The following is a 16181-nucleotide window of genomic DNA, read 5'->3' as shown; positions in this document are numbered from 1 at the left end:
CCCCCCCCCCCCCCCCCCCCCCCCCCCCCCCCCCCCCCCCCCCCCCCCCCCCCCCCCCCCCCCCCCCCCCCCCCCCCCCCCCCCCCACCGCTCTGGCTCACTCAAGGACCCTCCAGCTACATCTTAGGTCAAATGAGACTCAGGCTGTCCACACTGAGCCTGCAGTCACAGTAGACCCTCAGCCTCTGTCCTGCAGACACTCAAAACCCCGCCGTGGCATTGGGCAGGAGAGAGGAGTCATTAAAAGCTGGCATTTCAAGACCAGATGTATGGTTTGGGTCTTGGGAACACCACTCGTAAGCTGTGACATTTATCCTCTCTGGGCCTCGGTTTTCTTCTCTGTGAAATGGCCCCACCTTCACAGGGCTGACGTGAGGACAGAAGTGTCAGCTGTGATGATCAAGCTGTGACTCTCTTGTTATGACCTGGACCCTACTGTCACCCTGTCACTTCTTCAAGGTTCTCAAAGTGTGGCATATAAGGGGCTTCTGACCTCAGGGCTCCTGTGTCCACACATAACAGGGCAATAAACATTCACCCAGAATTTCCCAACCATTCCCAACCATGATGATCATCATGGCATTCAAGACCTGGCAGAGCCAGGTCTGGGTCCCCAGCCCCCCTTCCCATCATGTGGCCAGGCCCCTCTGGAAGTCCCTTCACCAGACTTGGGGGGCTAGACCCTGCCTGGGAAGCAGTGGCGCTTACCCTGTGTCCATCCTTCTGGAGTTTCTGGAGGACCCGCCTGAATCCGGAGAGGGTGGGCTGCCCCATGCCGAACACGGGAAGCCCATTCTGCACCTGCCGGAAGTTGGGGGCCCCACAGCTCTGCACAGTGCCCAGCACATCCATCTTCTCAGTAACATCCCGCACCAGGAAGTAGCGTCCCTGGCAGGGGGAGAGACACGGGGCGGGGGGGGGGGGGGGGTTGGTTGACTCAGATGGCTCAGGGACATCTTCTACAGCCAGCCCCAGGCCCCAGAGGATGAGGAACAGAGAGATGGGGCAGCGGACATGGTCTTCAAGCTGTCTGCAGACTTTTGGAAAAGACAAACAAAATATGGGACCATCTGTGATGCCAAGAAGGGTCTCATTTAGCACGGGAATGGGAAAGACAACCCCTCCTGAAGGACAATCAGAGAAGGCTTCATGTAGGAGGCAGCTTGGAAGCCAGGCCTTGAGGAAAGAAAGCAGGGAGAGGCACGCTAGGGGCAGAAAACTGAGTCTGGCTCTAGGGTGGGGCCTGAAGCTCTCCAGGAAGAAGGCCTATGTCTCCCTCAGCTGGAGGAAAGGCATGGAGAAGGGGCCCAAGCAGGGAGTCATAGCTGGATCCCCTTCCTAAGGTCCTGAACTCCAGGGGCCCCTGCCTCCAGAACATTGCCTGACAGACCAGAAATGGAACCAGTTCTTCTAAATGCCAGAAAATCCCAGCTACTCTTTCAACAAATGTAGTTTAGTCGGCATGACTACTCATTCACTATTTATTGAGCACCTACATTGCCAGAACCAAGCAGCGTTAGTTCCAGGGCTGGGGGCTACAGCAGTAAACCAGAAAACTGAAAGTCATCTGTCCTTGGGGGGCTCACTTTCTAGGGGATATTAGGGGGGCAAAACAGGTAAGTAATAGAATTTCTGGAGCTTAGAGACCAGGAGGGAGATTCCCCAGGCTGGGGGGAGCAGTCGGTTCTCCGTTCCCCATATCTGTTCTCCCTGCTGCTCCGCAGGAGGGGTGTAGGCAGGCAGGCTGGGGCCAGGCAGGGACCTGCCAGAAGAGAAGAGTAGTGGCCCCAGGAATTAGAGAGTGAGAGGAAGTGGGTGAGGACCCCGGAGGGTGGGGTGAAGATGTGAAGCAGAGACGGGTCCATCGAGGAAAGCAGGGAGGGAAACTGTGAGGAGGGATGGGGGGCACGGGGGAGGCCACAGGGAGAGGGAAGGGCAGGGCTGACCTCACCTGCACCAGGTAGTGCTCAGGGGTGGCATCTGAGAGCCGGCCCAGCGTATAATGGGCCTTGAGCAGCTCATCATGGATCTGGAACTCCTCCCTGCAGTTGTACCTGCCAGGCCAGAATGGAGCCCGAGTCAGGAAACTTTCATGATCAGGGTATCCTCCACCCTCACCAGACCCCTCAACAAGGCCACCCCACCCTGGCCCATGCAGCTACAAGTTTGTGGCAGAGGCGGCCTACTGTCCCCAGTACGGAAACCTGGAATTGTGATTGGGCATCCAGCTGAGGACTACATTTCCCAGCATCCCTTGCAGCTAGGATAGTCATGTGATTAAGTTTTGGCCAATGGGATAGGAGGAGAAGTGCCATGAGCAACTCCTGGGTCACTCCCTTAAAAGGAAGATGGCTCCCTCTTCTTTCTCTCCTCCCTGGCTAGCATCCAGAAGAGACGGGGAGAAGCAGATGCTGATCATGGTGGGGCAAAAAGAGAGGAGAAGCCTAGCCAATCACAAAGTAGCCATTCCAGCCTGGAGCGCCTTCCTGGACTCTTGTGTAGACAGAAGGGTCTTGTTTAAGGCCTCCGGTTCAAGGGTTACTTGGATGCCACGCTGTCTCTGAGAACAACCCACAGCTTGGTGAGGTGGCTCAGGACACCGGCTTTGGGGTTTTGTGACCTGGGCATAAACCCAACCCCAGTGCTCGGCATCTCCGTAGCTTTGGAGTTCCTCACTCTCTCTGTGGCTCCGTGTCCGGGAATTCTCACTTCCTAGGGCTGCTCTGAGAATCCAATGCACGGCTGCATGGAAGTGCTCAGCCAAGGGCCTTGGGCACAGAAAGTGCTTATTAACATAACCATCTTTACTAGCAGCAGCTCTGCCTCCACACGTGGCCATTTCAAACAAAACCCACAGGTACAAAAGCAGTTTTCTGCCAACGCTAAACCAAGGTGGGTCTGTGCACTCAAGATGCAACAAAGGCTCCGTGCTGATTATGACAGTGACGTGGCCTCCCAGCACTCAGGCCTTGGCATGGGCTCTTTACAAAAGAGCTGCATCTAGGAAAGGCAGGGCAGTGGCATGTGCAGGGCAGGGGAGCACTCGGCAGGGAGTCAAGAGACCAGGGATCCCGCTCCCAGCTCTGCCTCCATCTCAGCACGTGCTCGGCAAATCCCTTGACCCCCAGAAGCTCAGTTTGTGTATTTAGATCCAGTTTTCACATCTGATATAAAACATATCAGATCAGAAATCGGCAAACCTTTTGTATCAAGAGCTGGGTAGGAAATAACGTTGGCTTGTGAGCCACATAGTTTCTGTTGCAACAACTCAGCTCTGCTATTGAAGTGTTAGGTATCCACATACTCTATAAATGCACAGGCATAGCAGTGTGCCAATAAAACTTTATTTACAAAAACAGATGTGGGATTTGGCCCACAGGATACAGTTTGCCAACCCTGGGTTGAATGCTCTCTAAAGTCCCTTGAACTCAAACATGCTACAGCCCAAGGGACGCTGTGCTCACACTGGCTCCTGGAAGCATGCTCGGTCCTACTGGGTAGATTTTTACAGCAGGCCCATGACTGTCCTGGGCTCCACCACTTGGTTAAATGTTTTGCACGTCATCCCCATATAATCTGATAAGAAAAATGAGACCCAATGAGGGAACAGGATTTGCCCAAGGTCACAGAGCAAGGCCCAGGATGTGTTTGTCTCCAACACTGCCCTCTAGGGCCAAACCTAGATTTGTCATCCCTGGTAGAGAACACACTTCCAGTCTCTTGTATGTAACATCTCTTCTCTTCCCCCGACCGTGAGCGCAGCAATGGATGACGACAATGTTCCTGTCAGCCCCAAAGCCAGCAGGCCGGATTTACCATTCCCACCCCTCGGATTTCCTTATACAGAAAGTCCCGTCTGCTGGGTCTCTGCCCAACTCCTGTGTATGGAACACAGCTCATTCTCAGCTCATCGTGTCCTACTTCCTGCATCCTGGAGGGGCCCGGAGCAGATTTGACGTAAGATAAGGCTTCCTGATTCATCAGAAGACAGAGCCAATGCCTCTTCCGTCCACCAGGTCTCTGGTTCGCAGCACGCCCTCCTTCAGTGACCCCACAGGGCAGGCGGGGTTCCAGAGTCCCCTTCTTGACCCTCTTCCTCTGGATGCACGTAGTGTACCCAGGTGTCTCAAAATACAGTGTCAGAGCAAACCCTCAGCCTCTTCCAGGACTGTCCCGGAAGGACCTAATGAAGAGAGTTGGCCAACAGCTCCCAGGCTTTCAACTCACAGCCCTTTAATTACCTCATATTAGCCTCAGTTTTGAACCATAATTACTAGTTGCAGAAAAATAAAAATCTAAGTTTTACACATCTAAGTGTAGACACTCCCTTGGAAAATGTTCAGCCAAAGTTTATTTTCAAAGGGGTGTCCCCCTCTTTCAAAAGGGTGTCCCCACCCCACCCCCTCAGCCATTCCTAGCCACACTTCTAAGCCCTGTGGACAGGAGAAGTAACATGAGCTAGGAGACACACGACACTTGCTGCTGTGTGACTCCAGACCGACTGCTTAACCTCTCTGGGTCTCAGTGTCTTCATCCATGAGAGCAGCTTGTAAGCTAGGTGCTGCATGCCACCACCCCTCCAGGCATGTCTTCTGGGGACAGGGTCCCTCGCCCCCTGCCACTCACGTGATCACGACAGGGGCCACTTTGTTGGGGATGATGGACTTGGCTTTACTGTTGTGCAGGCTTGTGGTCTGGAAGGCGTGGACGCTGGGTGAGTGCTGACCGTCCATCGAGCTGCCGCCCTGGAGGCCCTCAAAGGGGGCGCCTGCCGAAACCGTCTGCTGGGCTGTGCTGGCCGTTGTACCCATAGTCTGCTGGCAGCCTCAGGCCCCAACACCTGTGGGATGAGAGGGCACACGTTGGAGGAAGGGGCGGGAGAGCCCACGGCAGGAGGACCCGGCCCACCCCCACCTCCACTGCACAGACGTGAAGCCTGAGGCCCAGAGTGGGTCAGCTCACCCCGTAGCTGCAGACACGGGGCAGGTTTGTCGCCTACCACGTGTTTGCCGAGTGCCGAGATGTGGCTGGGCCTTGGCTGCTGCAAAGGGAGGGTTAGGGACATAAATAGACAGAGACACAGCCCCCGACGCCATACAATTACACCCCCCTGGAAAAAACACGACTGTCAGGAAGGGGATAATCCTCCACACCAGGTCAGGACCCAGGGCTCTAAGTGACTGGGTCAGGCCGCACGGAGGCCAGGCCGCCTAGACACGGAGAAGTGGGAAGACCAGGGGCAGGAGGGGGCAGGTCCAGAGGCAAGTCAGGCTTGGATGGGAAGGCTGTGGATGGGAGCAGGATGCAGGAGGACACTCGAGGCACGCGTATCACAGAATGAGGCTGGGGACATCCAGGCAACATGAGCTTTCATCAGATCAAGGGTTCACTGAAAGCATCAAGCCCTTGAACTTGACCTCACTGCCAACAATACCACCATCAACAGTCAAAGCTTCTGGACACCCTGCTAGACACAGTGATTCCCTGGTGCAGCTCTCTCCCAGAGAAATGCTGAAGGTCGGGTGCAAAAACCAGGCTTCGAAGATGTATGTGCTCCTACAGGTGTTTACAATGGCAAAAACGCCAGAAACAACCTCCAGCTAACAACAGGGGCTTTGTTGGGTCAAGTACAGGACATGTCTACGGTGGAAGGTTACACAACCATTAAAAAACCTCATGATGATGGGTTTGGAAAGACATCTAGGAAACAGGGGTGAAAGGAACAGGCTGCCAGGCAAGAACGGTCTACAATCCCACTTTAATTCACGAATGTGTATCAGGAGAAAAGTCTGGGAGGTAACACATCAAGATGCTAAGAGGAGCTATCACCAAGTGATGCAATTACAGCTCATTTGTGTCCTCCCCTTTTGCTTTTTCTCCTCTGAACACTGGGTAATAAAGTTAACGTCTATTTAAAACAAGTAAGAGAGGGGCACCTGGGTGGCTCAGTTGGTTAAGCATCTGGCTTCGGCTCAGGTCATGATCTCACGGTTCTTGGGTTTGAGCCCCACATCTGGCTCTATGCTGACAGCTAGCTCAGAGCCTGGAGCCTGTCTTTGGATTCTGTGTCTCTGTCTCTCTGACCCTCCCCTGCTCACACTGTCTCTCAAAAATAAATAAAACATTAAAAAAAATTAAAAAATAAAACAAGTAAGAGAATGTCTGGGGAAGCACCTGGAAACCAGTGAGGGGCTGCTAGAGGCTGTGGAGGGCCTGGCCAGGGTCGGAGAGCCAGGCGAGGGGCTGGGAACCGCACATGGCCCAAAGGGAATGCATGGGAGCCAGGCTCACAGAGCTCTGAGGGTCCGGCAGCCCTTGGCCTCAGCGGACCTGATGGTCCAGGATCGGGATGGGAGGGCGCAGGCCACCCTGCCCACTGCCAGCTCCATCTGCTCTCCGAGATGTCTGCTCTGCAGATGCACGGGGACAATAGTAAGTGGGGCTTGGGCATGACAACCCCCTGAGCTGCCCTCGGCCCGGCGTGCACTGCTCCGCGTCCAGGCCAGTGACGATCATCCACACTCCCCCTGCTGCCCCCTCAAAGCCCACAGTAGCCTCTCCCCCAGGCCCTGGGGCAGCACTCGGGCTGCCCCTCCCCAGAGCCACCGAGACAACGACTAGACTCATCGACCCCTCCTCAAACCCTCCCAAAGCAACCCCTGTCCCATCCCTCTCCGGTGGGGAAAAGGTCCCCTCTCACCCTCCAGCCCAGCCTGTCATCCTTGAAAACTCCTGGCAGCCACGTGACAGCCTTGTCAACACACACACCTTGTGTTTATCAGAGACCGTCATACAGGGTCCAATTTTGCCCTCCCTCCCTCTCCCTCCCTCTTCCCTCCTCTTCTCCCTCCCTCCTCCCCTCCCTTTCTCCCTGTCACAGGTGGAGGGAATGAGCCTCTGCTCCTAAACAGAAACAGAGGCTGCTCACAGAGAGCACGAGCAGGCCCCAGAGCCAGAACCTTCTCTCCACTTCACCTGCTGTGGCAGGCCCCCAACACAGCTCACCCAAGTCCCCAGACTTGGGCCAAGAAGGCACGGAGAGGAACAGCCCTCCTGTGACAGCAAGGGCATGGGCAGTGTCCCACACAAGGGCAAGAGGGGACGGGACGTGGGAAGAGCCTGACCGCAGGAGGCCGCAGGTAAGCATGGCTGCCCGGGTGCCCAGTCACGGCCAGGGCCTCATCCTGCTGGCCACATGCTGCAGGGCCCCGGGCAACTTCCCTGCGTCCCCATCTATAAAATGACAGTGAGAGACAGGATGGCCCCAAAGCCTCTTCCAGATTCACATGGATCTGGCTGCCAAGACCTGCGGTCCCAGAGGTGACACCCCTACTGGGTCAGTTGGCGCAGGGGGAGGGTGTGTTGGTGGGGTCCCCGGCGCTCAAACCTCCGCTTGAGGGGAGAATGGGGAGGGGTGGGTGGTTGAGGGCAAATGGAGAGAAGTGCTCCATGAGCCCAGATGATTGGCAAGAATTCCACTAGTCCGGCACGTCCTCTGATCGTGGGTGAAAGCCGTGCCCACTGGGCCGCAGAGGCCAGCGAGCTCACAGGTGGCTTGCACCCCATGGCCATCCGGAGCCCCCAGGGGCTCACCCGTGGCTTTACCAGCAGGTGAATTCTGAGCTTCCCAGGATGAAGCCGATCCCCGCCACACGAGGCGAGCTGCAAAGAGGCAGCCAGGCCGTTTGCAGACCAGGGCTGTCTACACCACAGACCAAGAGAGCAATCACGTGCCCATCCGAGGCACATTCCAGCTCAACGTCCCTGTCCACGCTAAGTGACAACAGCCTTGTCACTGACATGTCTTTTTGTTTGTTTGTTTGTTTTAAATTATTTTTTATATAGTTTGTTTTTGAGACAGAAAGAGACAGAGCATGAGTGGGGGAGGGGCAGAGAGAGAGAAGGAGACACAGAATCTGAAGCAGGCTCCAGGCTCTGAGCTGTGAGCACAGAGCCTGATGCGGGGCTCAAACCCACAAACTGTGAGATCATGACCTGAGCCAAAGTTGGATGCTTAACCAACTGAGCCACCCAGGCACCCCTATGTTTGTTTGTTTGATTGTTTTTTGAGAGAGAGAGAGAGCAAGCCATGGAGGGGCAGAGAGAGAGAGAGAAAAAGAGAGAGAAATCTCAAGCAGCCTCTGTGTTGTCAGCACAGAGAGTGCAAGCACACCAGCCAAGGCAAAGGAAGGGGGGGGGACACAGAGGAAGAGGGAAAGAATCTTAAGCAGGTTCCACGCTCAGTGCAGAGCCTGATGTGGGGCTCAAACTCATAACCCTGAGTTCATGACCTGAGCTGAAATCAAGAGTCGAACTGAGTCGCCCAGGTGCCCTTGAATTTTATTTTTTAAAGACACGTCACTGGGGCACCCGCGTGGCTCAGTAAGTTAAGCGTCTGACTCTCGGTCATGATCCCAGGATCGTGGGCTTGAGCCTGTGTCAGGCTCCATGCTCAGAGATTCTCTCTCTCCCTCTGTCTTCGCCCCTCTCCCACTCATACTCTGCTGCTTTCTCTTGCTCTTAAATAAATAAGAATTAACCTTAATTTACCTAATAGGTGATCTGGTTGATAAAATAATAACCAACAACATGGATTACTACAACACCAATTTGTTTTTAGTATTTTGACAGCTCTCTGAATAAAACTTACTTCCTCTGTAATCCCATTTAGTTTGTGTCCTTGAAAACATTCTGCAAAGGGGGCCCATAAGTTTTTGCTAGGGATTCTTGAAGAAAAAGAGGGAGAGCGAGAGACAGACAGACAGAGAGAAAGATGAAAAGAAAGAAAGAAGGAAAGGAAGGAAGGAAGGAAGGAAGGAAGGAAGGAAGGAAGGAAGGAAGGAAGGTGGAAAGAAAGAAAACCCTAACTTGAGGGCAGAGGGTCCCCCGGCACACACAGGACCCCTCACCTGTGGGTGGAAGGACCTCTCCTTCTGTCCGTCGGCACATCAAAGCACCTGCAAAGCACTAGGCACCCACAACCCCACAAGGTCCAGGCCTTACTGTGTCCATTTTCCAAGGAGGAAGGCTGAGCCCTGGTGGGCGCCAGTGCTCGACAGGGCTCCTCATTGCTTTGCCTCTCCGCCTCTTCACAGCTCCCCCTGAGCAGGAGCTCGCCCGCAGCCCCCTCCCTCCCTCCTGGATCTGCACGACCCCCACTCACCCACTCCGTGCTCTGCGGGAGCACCCCAGACACAGCCGACCCAGCGAGGCAGAGGAACACACGGTTTTCCAGGGAGGGGTGAGGACTCCAGGCCCCATGGCTCCCACAGAAGCCCTCAGCCACCGGCAAACAAAGCCACAGAATCATCCGGGCTACGGCTATCACGGCATTTGAGAAGCCCCCCCCCCCCCCGACACCACCCCCCCCCCAGCCACCGCATGCAGTCCTGAGAAGAAAGAAACCACTTCTGGGATCCTTGGCAGAGAGGTGACCTTGTTTCCCCAGGAAGAATTCAACTTTAGGGGCTGGAATATGACCTATAGCAGAAGTGGCCAATCTGCAGAGTGATGAGCTTCTCGTCAATGGCAGTATTCAAGCCGAGGAGGTGCTGTGGATGACCACTCCGGATCCTAGCATAGGGAGGACAGCAAGGGGTCCAAGAGCGGGTTCCTAAGGCCATGGCCTGAAACACCCGGAAGTCTAATTTCTTTTTCTCCAGTTCTTGGTAGAACTGGATCGCCCCTATTCTGGTCTTGGTCTCCCCGTCTCTAATCCAAAGCTCCCAAGCCCCCCTCTTCTCTGGCCCCATCGCGGTGCAGCAGCCATGACCTTCAGGCTTGGCAAACCCCATGGGGTTTTCCGAAGCACAGTTTGGCTGTTTGGACTGCCGGGGAAATCTGTGAGCTACAGACTCCAGCCACCACCCCAGCCCCGGCCCTTCTCCGGCCCTCCCTGCCCGCTGGGATGGACCCCAGACCCTCTTGCAGAATCTCAAGTCCCACCTCAGGGAAAGATGTGACTATAGGAACCACCACAAATGACTGTCACCACAGGCCCCTAAAAGCAGATTCAGAGCCAGCCACACCCCTGGAGGTCAGCAAGTAAGTCCAATCCTCTCTACTGATGAGGAAATGGGAGGCCCAGAGAGGAAAAGTGATGTCCTCCAAGTCACAAGGACAGAATTAAAACCAGAGCTCCTGCCTACCCATCCAGGGCTCCCTGGCGGGGCCACACTGACTCTAGACTACAGACTGCTGTTTCAAGGACTTAGTACCAAAAATGTAAAATATCCCACTAACAACTTATTATGTTGCTATGTGTCAAAATAACAATATTTTTATATATTAGGCTAAACACTGTTGTTAAAATTCAGTTCGTCTATTTCTTTTCATGTTTTCTTTTTTTCTTTTAAGTAGGCTCCACATCCAGCATGGAGCCCAACGTGGAGCTTGAACTCACGACCTAAGATCATGACCTAAGCCGCTTAACTGACTGAGCCATCCAGGTGCCCCTATTTCTTTTCACATTCTTTTTATCTTTTTAATTTCATTTTTTTAATGTTCATTTATTTTTGAGAGACAGAGTATAAGCAGGGGAGGGGCAGAGAGAGGAGACACAGAATCTGAAGCAGGTTCCAGGCTCTGAGCTGTCAGCACAGAGCCCGATGTGGGGCTCGAACCCACAGACCATGAGCCAAAGTTGGCTGCTTAACCGACTGAGCCACCCAGGCGCCCCCTCTTTTCACATTCTTAATGTAACTCTTAAGAATGACGCAGGTAGTCCATGTCCCGTTTCTACTGGACAGGGCCGCTGGGTCTCTGTGCTCCGTGGTCCTGAGGGCGCCCCTTGGCCAGCTTGGGGTTGTCAGAGTCGACCCCCACATTTGCTGCAGATAAAAATAATTCTACGCCAGGCATGAGGGCACCGGGGAAGCCAGTGTCAATGTTCCCACTTACAGACAGAAAAGTGGAGGCTCACGTAAGCTAGAAGTCACTCTCCAATGACCTGGCACCTAGTGGCGGACAGGGTGGCTCTGACTCTGTGAAGCATGGGCCCAAAACTGTCTGGTTCCCATCTCCACCATGCCTCAGTGCCCCTGGGTGAGAGCTTAACTTCTCTGCATGCCAGTTTCCCCTGCTATTAACGGAGGACCGTTGTGTGCCTCCTGGGCGAGGTTGTGGTAGGATGACATCGGTGAGGACACAGAAGGCAACACCTAGACAGCCTGACACACAGCGGGGGCTCTGATTCCTCAGCTATCTTCCCATCCCCAGGGCCCCATCCTCAAGGCACTTCTCTCCCCGCCTTCTCCATGTCCCTTCCCTGCCACCGCTGGATCTGAACCTCCCTGACGGGGCCTCGCCCAGACACAGCCTATGAAAGGAAGGGTCTGGAGGAATAAACGGGCTCAGCAGTCTGCTGGCCCCTATCCTGCCCATCCTGAGCAAGTGACCGGGCAGAGTGGGGTTGGGGGACCTACCAGGTGACACACAGTTATAACTCTCCATTTCACTCCACCTGATGGGCTGTTTAGGGAGGCTGGGGTCTGCCCTGGGCCACAATCAGGGACCAGGAGAGCCCTGCTCTGTGACCTCGGGCAGGCCCTCTGCCGGCTCTGGAACTCTCCCTGCAGAAAAATGGGTCGGCCCTCCTCCAACCTCTGCTACCACCACGTCCGGGCCACCAGCTCCTCAGCAGGACAAACACAGCAGCCCCCAGCCAGCCTCTCCTTCCCTCCTGTCCCCCCACAATCCATCCTCTGTGCAGCAGCCAGAAGAATCTTTTAAAACCTAAATCAGGGCACCTGGGTGGCTCAGAGTCCGACTCTTGAGTTCAGCTCAGGTCTCGACCTCATGGTTTGTGAGATGGAGTCCCGCATCAGGCTCTGGGCTGACAGCATGGAGCCTGCTTCGGATTCTCACTTTCTCCTTCTCTTTCTGCCTCTTCCCTGCTCACATGCACATGTTCTCTCTCTGTCTCTCTCCCAAAAATAGACAAACATTTAAAAAAAAACTGAATCCGGTCCCGTTCTCTCCCCGGGGCACACGGCAACACATCCAGCCCCGTCCCCCGTGAGGAGCCCACCCTCTGACCTCACTCACCCTGTGTCCTTGCCCCCGAGCCCCAGCCACTGGCCACAGCCCCTCCTCCTCAGGAAGGCTGTGCGCCTACCAGCCCTCTGCCTGGAACATTCTTCAGCTCGTTCACATGGCTGCCCCTTCCTGTGGTCTTGGCTCAGATGTCCCTCCTCAAGAGGCCCCTCTGAGCCCCTGGTGATGCCGTCTGCCCACTCCAGCCACAGTCTCTGTCCGTCCACAAGCCTGTTGTATTTCCAAACTGCCTCACCAACAGGGTTATGGGTGTCACCTCAGTCTCCCTCGGCGAGCAGGGACAGTGACCAACTTGTCCACACATGGCCCCAGCACCAGGACAGCACCTGGGGCCCAGCAGATGCTCAGGAAATATATATGAGATATACATGTGACCAGCCTAAGGCACCTGCAGCCTCCAGGACTCACAGAGGAGCGGGCACTTGGCACCAAGAAGCAGGTCACGGTCCTGCACAAGAGGGTGTTGGGAGAAGCTGCTCCCACCCAATCCTCCTCTCACCCTGATGGCCCTCCTCCGCCACACATTCCACCCAACCCTAGATGTTAAAGCCCAGCTCCTCCAGGAAGCCCTCCCTGACTGCACACCCACCTCCGCCTCTCAACACTCACAGCCCATTGTGAGCATCACAAGGTGGAAGGCTCCATTCCCTTCCACTGCATGCTATTCCTGGCGTGTGTCACACAGTCATCCTGTGTCCTTTCCGGCTCCATCAGCTGCCTGGCTCAAGGGAGGTGCTGCGCACGGAAGTACAGAACACATCAGCTCCATCTCTTTGTTCCCTACCGCGCCTGGCTCGTCATTGGTGGGAACGAGGGTGGCACTCAGCAACAAGCAGGCACAGAAGACAGGAAGGATGTGTACTTGGACATAATGGTACTTAACTCCTGACTCGGGGGACCGAGTGAGGTATTTACTTTCCTTTTGCTTCTCCCTCCCTCTCAATTTCCAATCAATGAACATGGTTGCTTTGGGAACAATTTTTTTTTTAAATAGAGTCATTTGTAATAGTTTCAAAGCTGGACGATGGTCACAGCTCCTCACCTAGGGCACCCCCATCCCCCACCCCCCCAGCTCTCTGTCTCTGCCCCCTCCCCCACATTGCCCTCTGCCTGTTACCGTCTACAGGCCCATGAAAATTACTCCACTCATACATTTTTTGTGTCTCTGTGGTTTTTCTATCTTCGTTACTGCCAACAACCTCAAGGTTTATGACTCTCACTTTATTTTTTAAAGTTTATTTGAGAGAGAGAGAGAGAGAGAGAGAGAGAGAGAGAGAGAGAGAGAGTGTGTGTGTGTGTGTGTGTGTGTGTGTGTGTGTGTGTGTGCAGGGGAGGGGCAGAGAGAGGGAGAGAGAATCCCAAGCAGGCTCCACACTGTCAGCGCAAAGCCCGATGCACGACTCGAACTCATGAACCGTGAGACCATGACCTGAGCTAAAATCAAGAGTTGGATGCTTAAGTGAGCCACCCAGGCGTCCCCACAACCCCCACTTTACAGAAGAGGATGCAGCCAAGCAGGGCCAATGACAGGAATTTCCCCAGGCTCCACTGTGTAGTATAGTCACCTGGCTTCCACTACGAGGCCCACCCCCCACCCTCGCCTCCAAGGGTCTCATCCAAACCCATCCCCCCAAAGCCTCCCTCCCTCTCCCTCCTCTTGAAAACTCGGAGAGCAAAATATAACATAAAGCCGCCAGTGGTCTGGGATCACAAGAGGCCTTTATCTGTTAAACTGTATGTTTCTGAAATGCTTCTATTTTTTTCTACCCTGGAAACAAGATCTAAAAGCTGAAAGCAGAAAGAAGAGGAATGTTCAGCAGGTGGACTGGCACCATGGGCTTGGGGGGCGGGGTGCCTTGAGTTCTGGGTTCCAGCCTGCAAACAGCAGGGAGCCTCTGAGGGTCCAGGTTCCAGAAGGGAGAGTCATCCCTGTCACACCTGGAGAGAACACTCTGGGGTGGGCTTGGAGCCGGGAGTGGACAGAGTGGGCAGGGGGACCGGGCAGCCCACTGAGAAGCTGTGGCAAGTGGGGGCCAGCAAGGGACAGATGGGGCACCTGAGCGGGCAGAGGCCGGGGGTGGAGGCCCAGCCCCTGTCCTCTGCGAGGGGGAGAAGCTGTCGGCTCCCCCGACAGGTGGAGCAGCAAAGACCTTGGCACTTGTCACCACGTGCTCCAGCATGGCCCCTGGGGCTTCTGAAATGTGGGACCCTCGGGAAGGAAAAGGGTCCTTTCCAGCACCCCTCGGCACCTATCACCGGGCCTAGAGAGCCCCCCACTTCTAAAGCTCCCCATGTGGGTCAGCTCTGCCTGTCAGGAAGCTCAGCCTCTATGGGAGCTTAGACTGGGGAGGGGAGGAAAGACTGTAAGGAACATTCTCTCCAGTGGGAAAATCTGAATATGGATTATATGTTGGATAAATAAGTTAACAGTACTATGGATACTGTGTTCCTAGGAGACCCAGGCAGAAGCCTCTAGAGATGAAGCACCTTGATGTCTGTCACTCTCAGATGGTCAAGAGAGAGAGAGAGAATGAGCAAATGTCAGCAATGTGCCATGGCAGGGAGGTGGTCCTGGGGCCCTCCTGGCCTCGCGGGGTGGAAGAGGGCTCCCTGGGGCAGCATCCTGTCCCCCTGTGTCACAGCACCTGCAACCCTCTGTATTTTCCCTGGGTCTGCGAGTCCCCTGGCTCCAGGCCACCTCCAGGGCGGAGTCTGTCCTCTCACTCAGGCCCCAGCCACCCGGACAAAGGTCACACTTCCTGGGCAGACTCTGTCCCCCTCAAGAGAGGCTGGCCCACCTCCCTTCCTCTGACCACTGTGACCAAGCTGCCTCCAAACCCCTAGAGGGCTCCTCTGTCCCCTCATGCTGGCCCCAGCACACATGGCTTTCTGGTTCCAGGACAAGACTGACTTCCCCTAGGAGAATCTCCCTGGGAGGGACTCAGTAGTCTCGAAGCACTGGACCAGCGTCTCACGTGACCAAAATGCCCACAATGCCTCCACCCCCTCCTTCCCCGCCATGTGTATTAAACAATTAAGCCTCCCCTGTGACTAGTTCTAGCTAATGGAACATAAGGGGCAGTGTCACATGGAAAGTTCCAGAATCCTTCCTCTGAGCCCCCTTTCCTCCCTTCCTCCGTCCTGCTGTCTGGAACACAGATGTGATGACATGTTTTGCAGCCCTCTTGAACCATGAAGCCACACCCACAGAATGGTAGTGGTCAAGGCCCCCCAAGGAATCCATGGAGTGGAACCACCACACCAGGAGTGGGCTACAATGATCTGGGTTTGGACAGGACACAGAAATAAACTTCCAGCTTGTGTAAACCACTGTTTTTGGCTTTTCCTATTCCTCGCAGCCAAATCTAATCCTGATTAATGCACTCCATTATTTTTAGGTTTGACCCTCAATGACCACATGCCACATGGCAGCAAGACAGAACTGACTTCTCTCCCCTTTTGCAGGGGAGTGTCAAGTTTCCCTGCTGGTAGGAGTCAGGCAGAGTGACACCAGGGACCCAGCCCACCCTGGGGTACAAGGTTCACGGGACACAGAAGACACCATCTCTGGTCACGGGGCCGCGGGGCAGCTGAGGAGACAATGAGAACACTGCTGATGGCTAGCCTTCCCCAAGTCAGCTGCAGAGATTTAGGAAGTTCTAAGCGGCTGTTTGTCCCACACTATCAACAGAGGCTTGGCCTCCACCGCTCCAAAAAGGCAGAGAGAGAATGCACGTGTCTCCCCAGGTGACATGAGTCTCTCTGTGTCCCTCTCAGGGCCTTATGGAGTAGGGGACCTCCTGGAAAACACGGAGGCATTATCTGGATGGGAGGGACAATGCCTGTTGGATATTTCAGGGGGAACAAGAGGAGGGAACAGTGAGCTCTGGGGGGGATGGGGGGGCCGCCCTCCAGTTCCTGAGAGTCTGAGGCCCCAGCCATGACCAGGTTTCAAGCACCCGGCCATGAGGGCAGGGAGGACCCTGGGGAGAACAGGGTGAGGAGCACCCGGACACACTCTCCTGCTCTGCCCGGGGAAGTTGGGCATTTGAGCATATGAGGGTCAGCGGAAACCTAGAGTTTCCTGAGACCCCGCACAGGGCCTGGGCCTTGCCAGCACTCCCCTC

General features: G+C 55.1%; 1 protein-coding gene across 4 annotated transcripts in view; it reads right to left on the bottom strand.

Moving 5' to 3' along the window:
- Window positions 1-16181, bottom strand: part of PALD1 (phosphatase domain containing paladin 1) — a 68242-nt gene that overhangs the window by 30493 nt on the left and 21568 nt on the right. For all 4 annotated transcript variants that reach the window (XM_029931827.1, XM_029931826.1, XM_029931824.1 and 1 more), the window contains exons 2-4: window positions 4627-4840; window positions 1952-2054; window positions 709-888 (exon numbers count right to left, since the gene is read on the bottom strand). In XM_029931827.1, coding sequence (XP_029787687.1) covers window positions 709-888; window positions 1952-2054; window positions 4627-4811 — 468 coding nt within the window. In that variant the 5' untranslated portion in view covers window positions 4812-4840. The remainder of the gene's footprint in view (window positions 1-708; window positions 889-1951; window positions 2055-4626; window positions 4841-16181) is intronic.

This window comes from Suricata suricatta, chromosome 2 (genome assembly GCF_006229205.1).
Source record: "Suricata suricatta isolate VVHF042 chromosome 2, meerkat_22Aug2017_6uvM2_HiC, whole genome shotgun sequence".
NCBI lineage: Eukaryota > Metazoa > Chordata > Mammalia > Carnivora > Herpestidae > Suricata > Suricata suricatta.
Note: the sequence above shows the minus strand (reverse complement) of the source record. Positions and strands in the feature narration are given on the sequence as shown.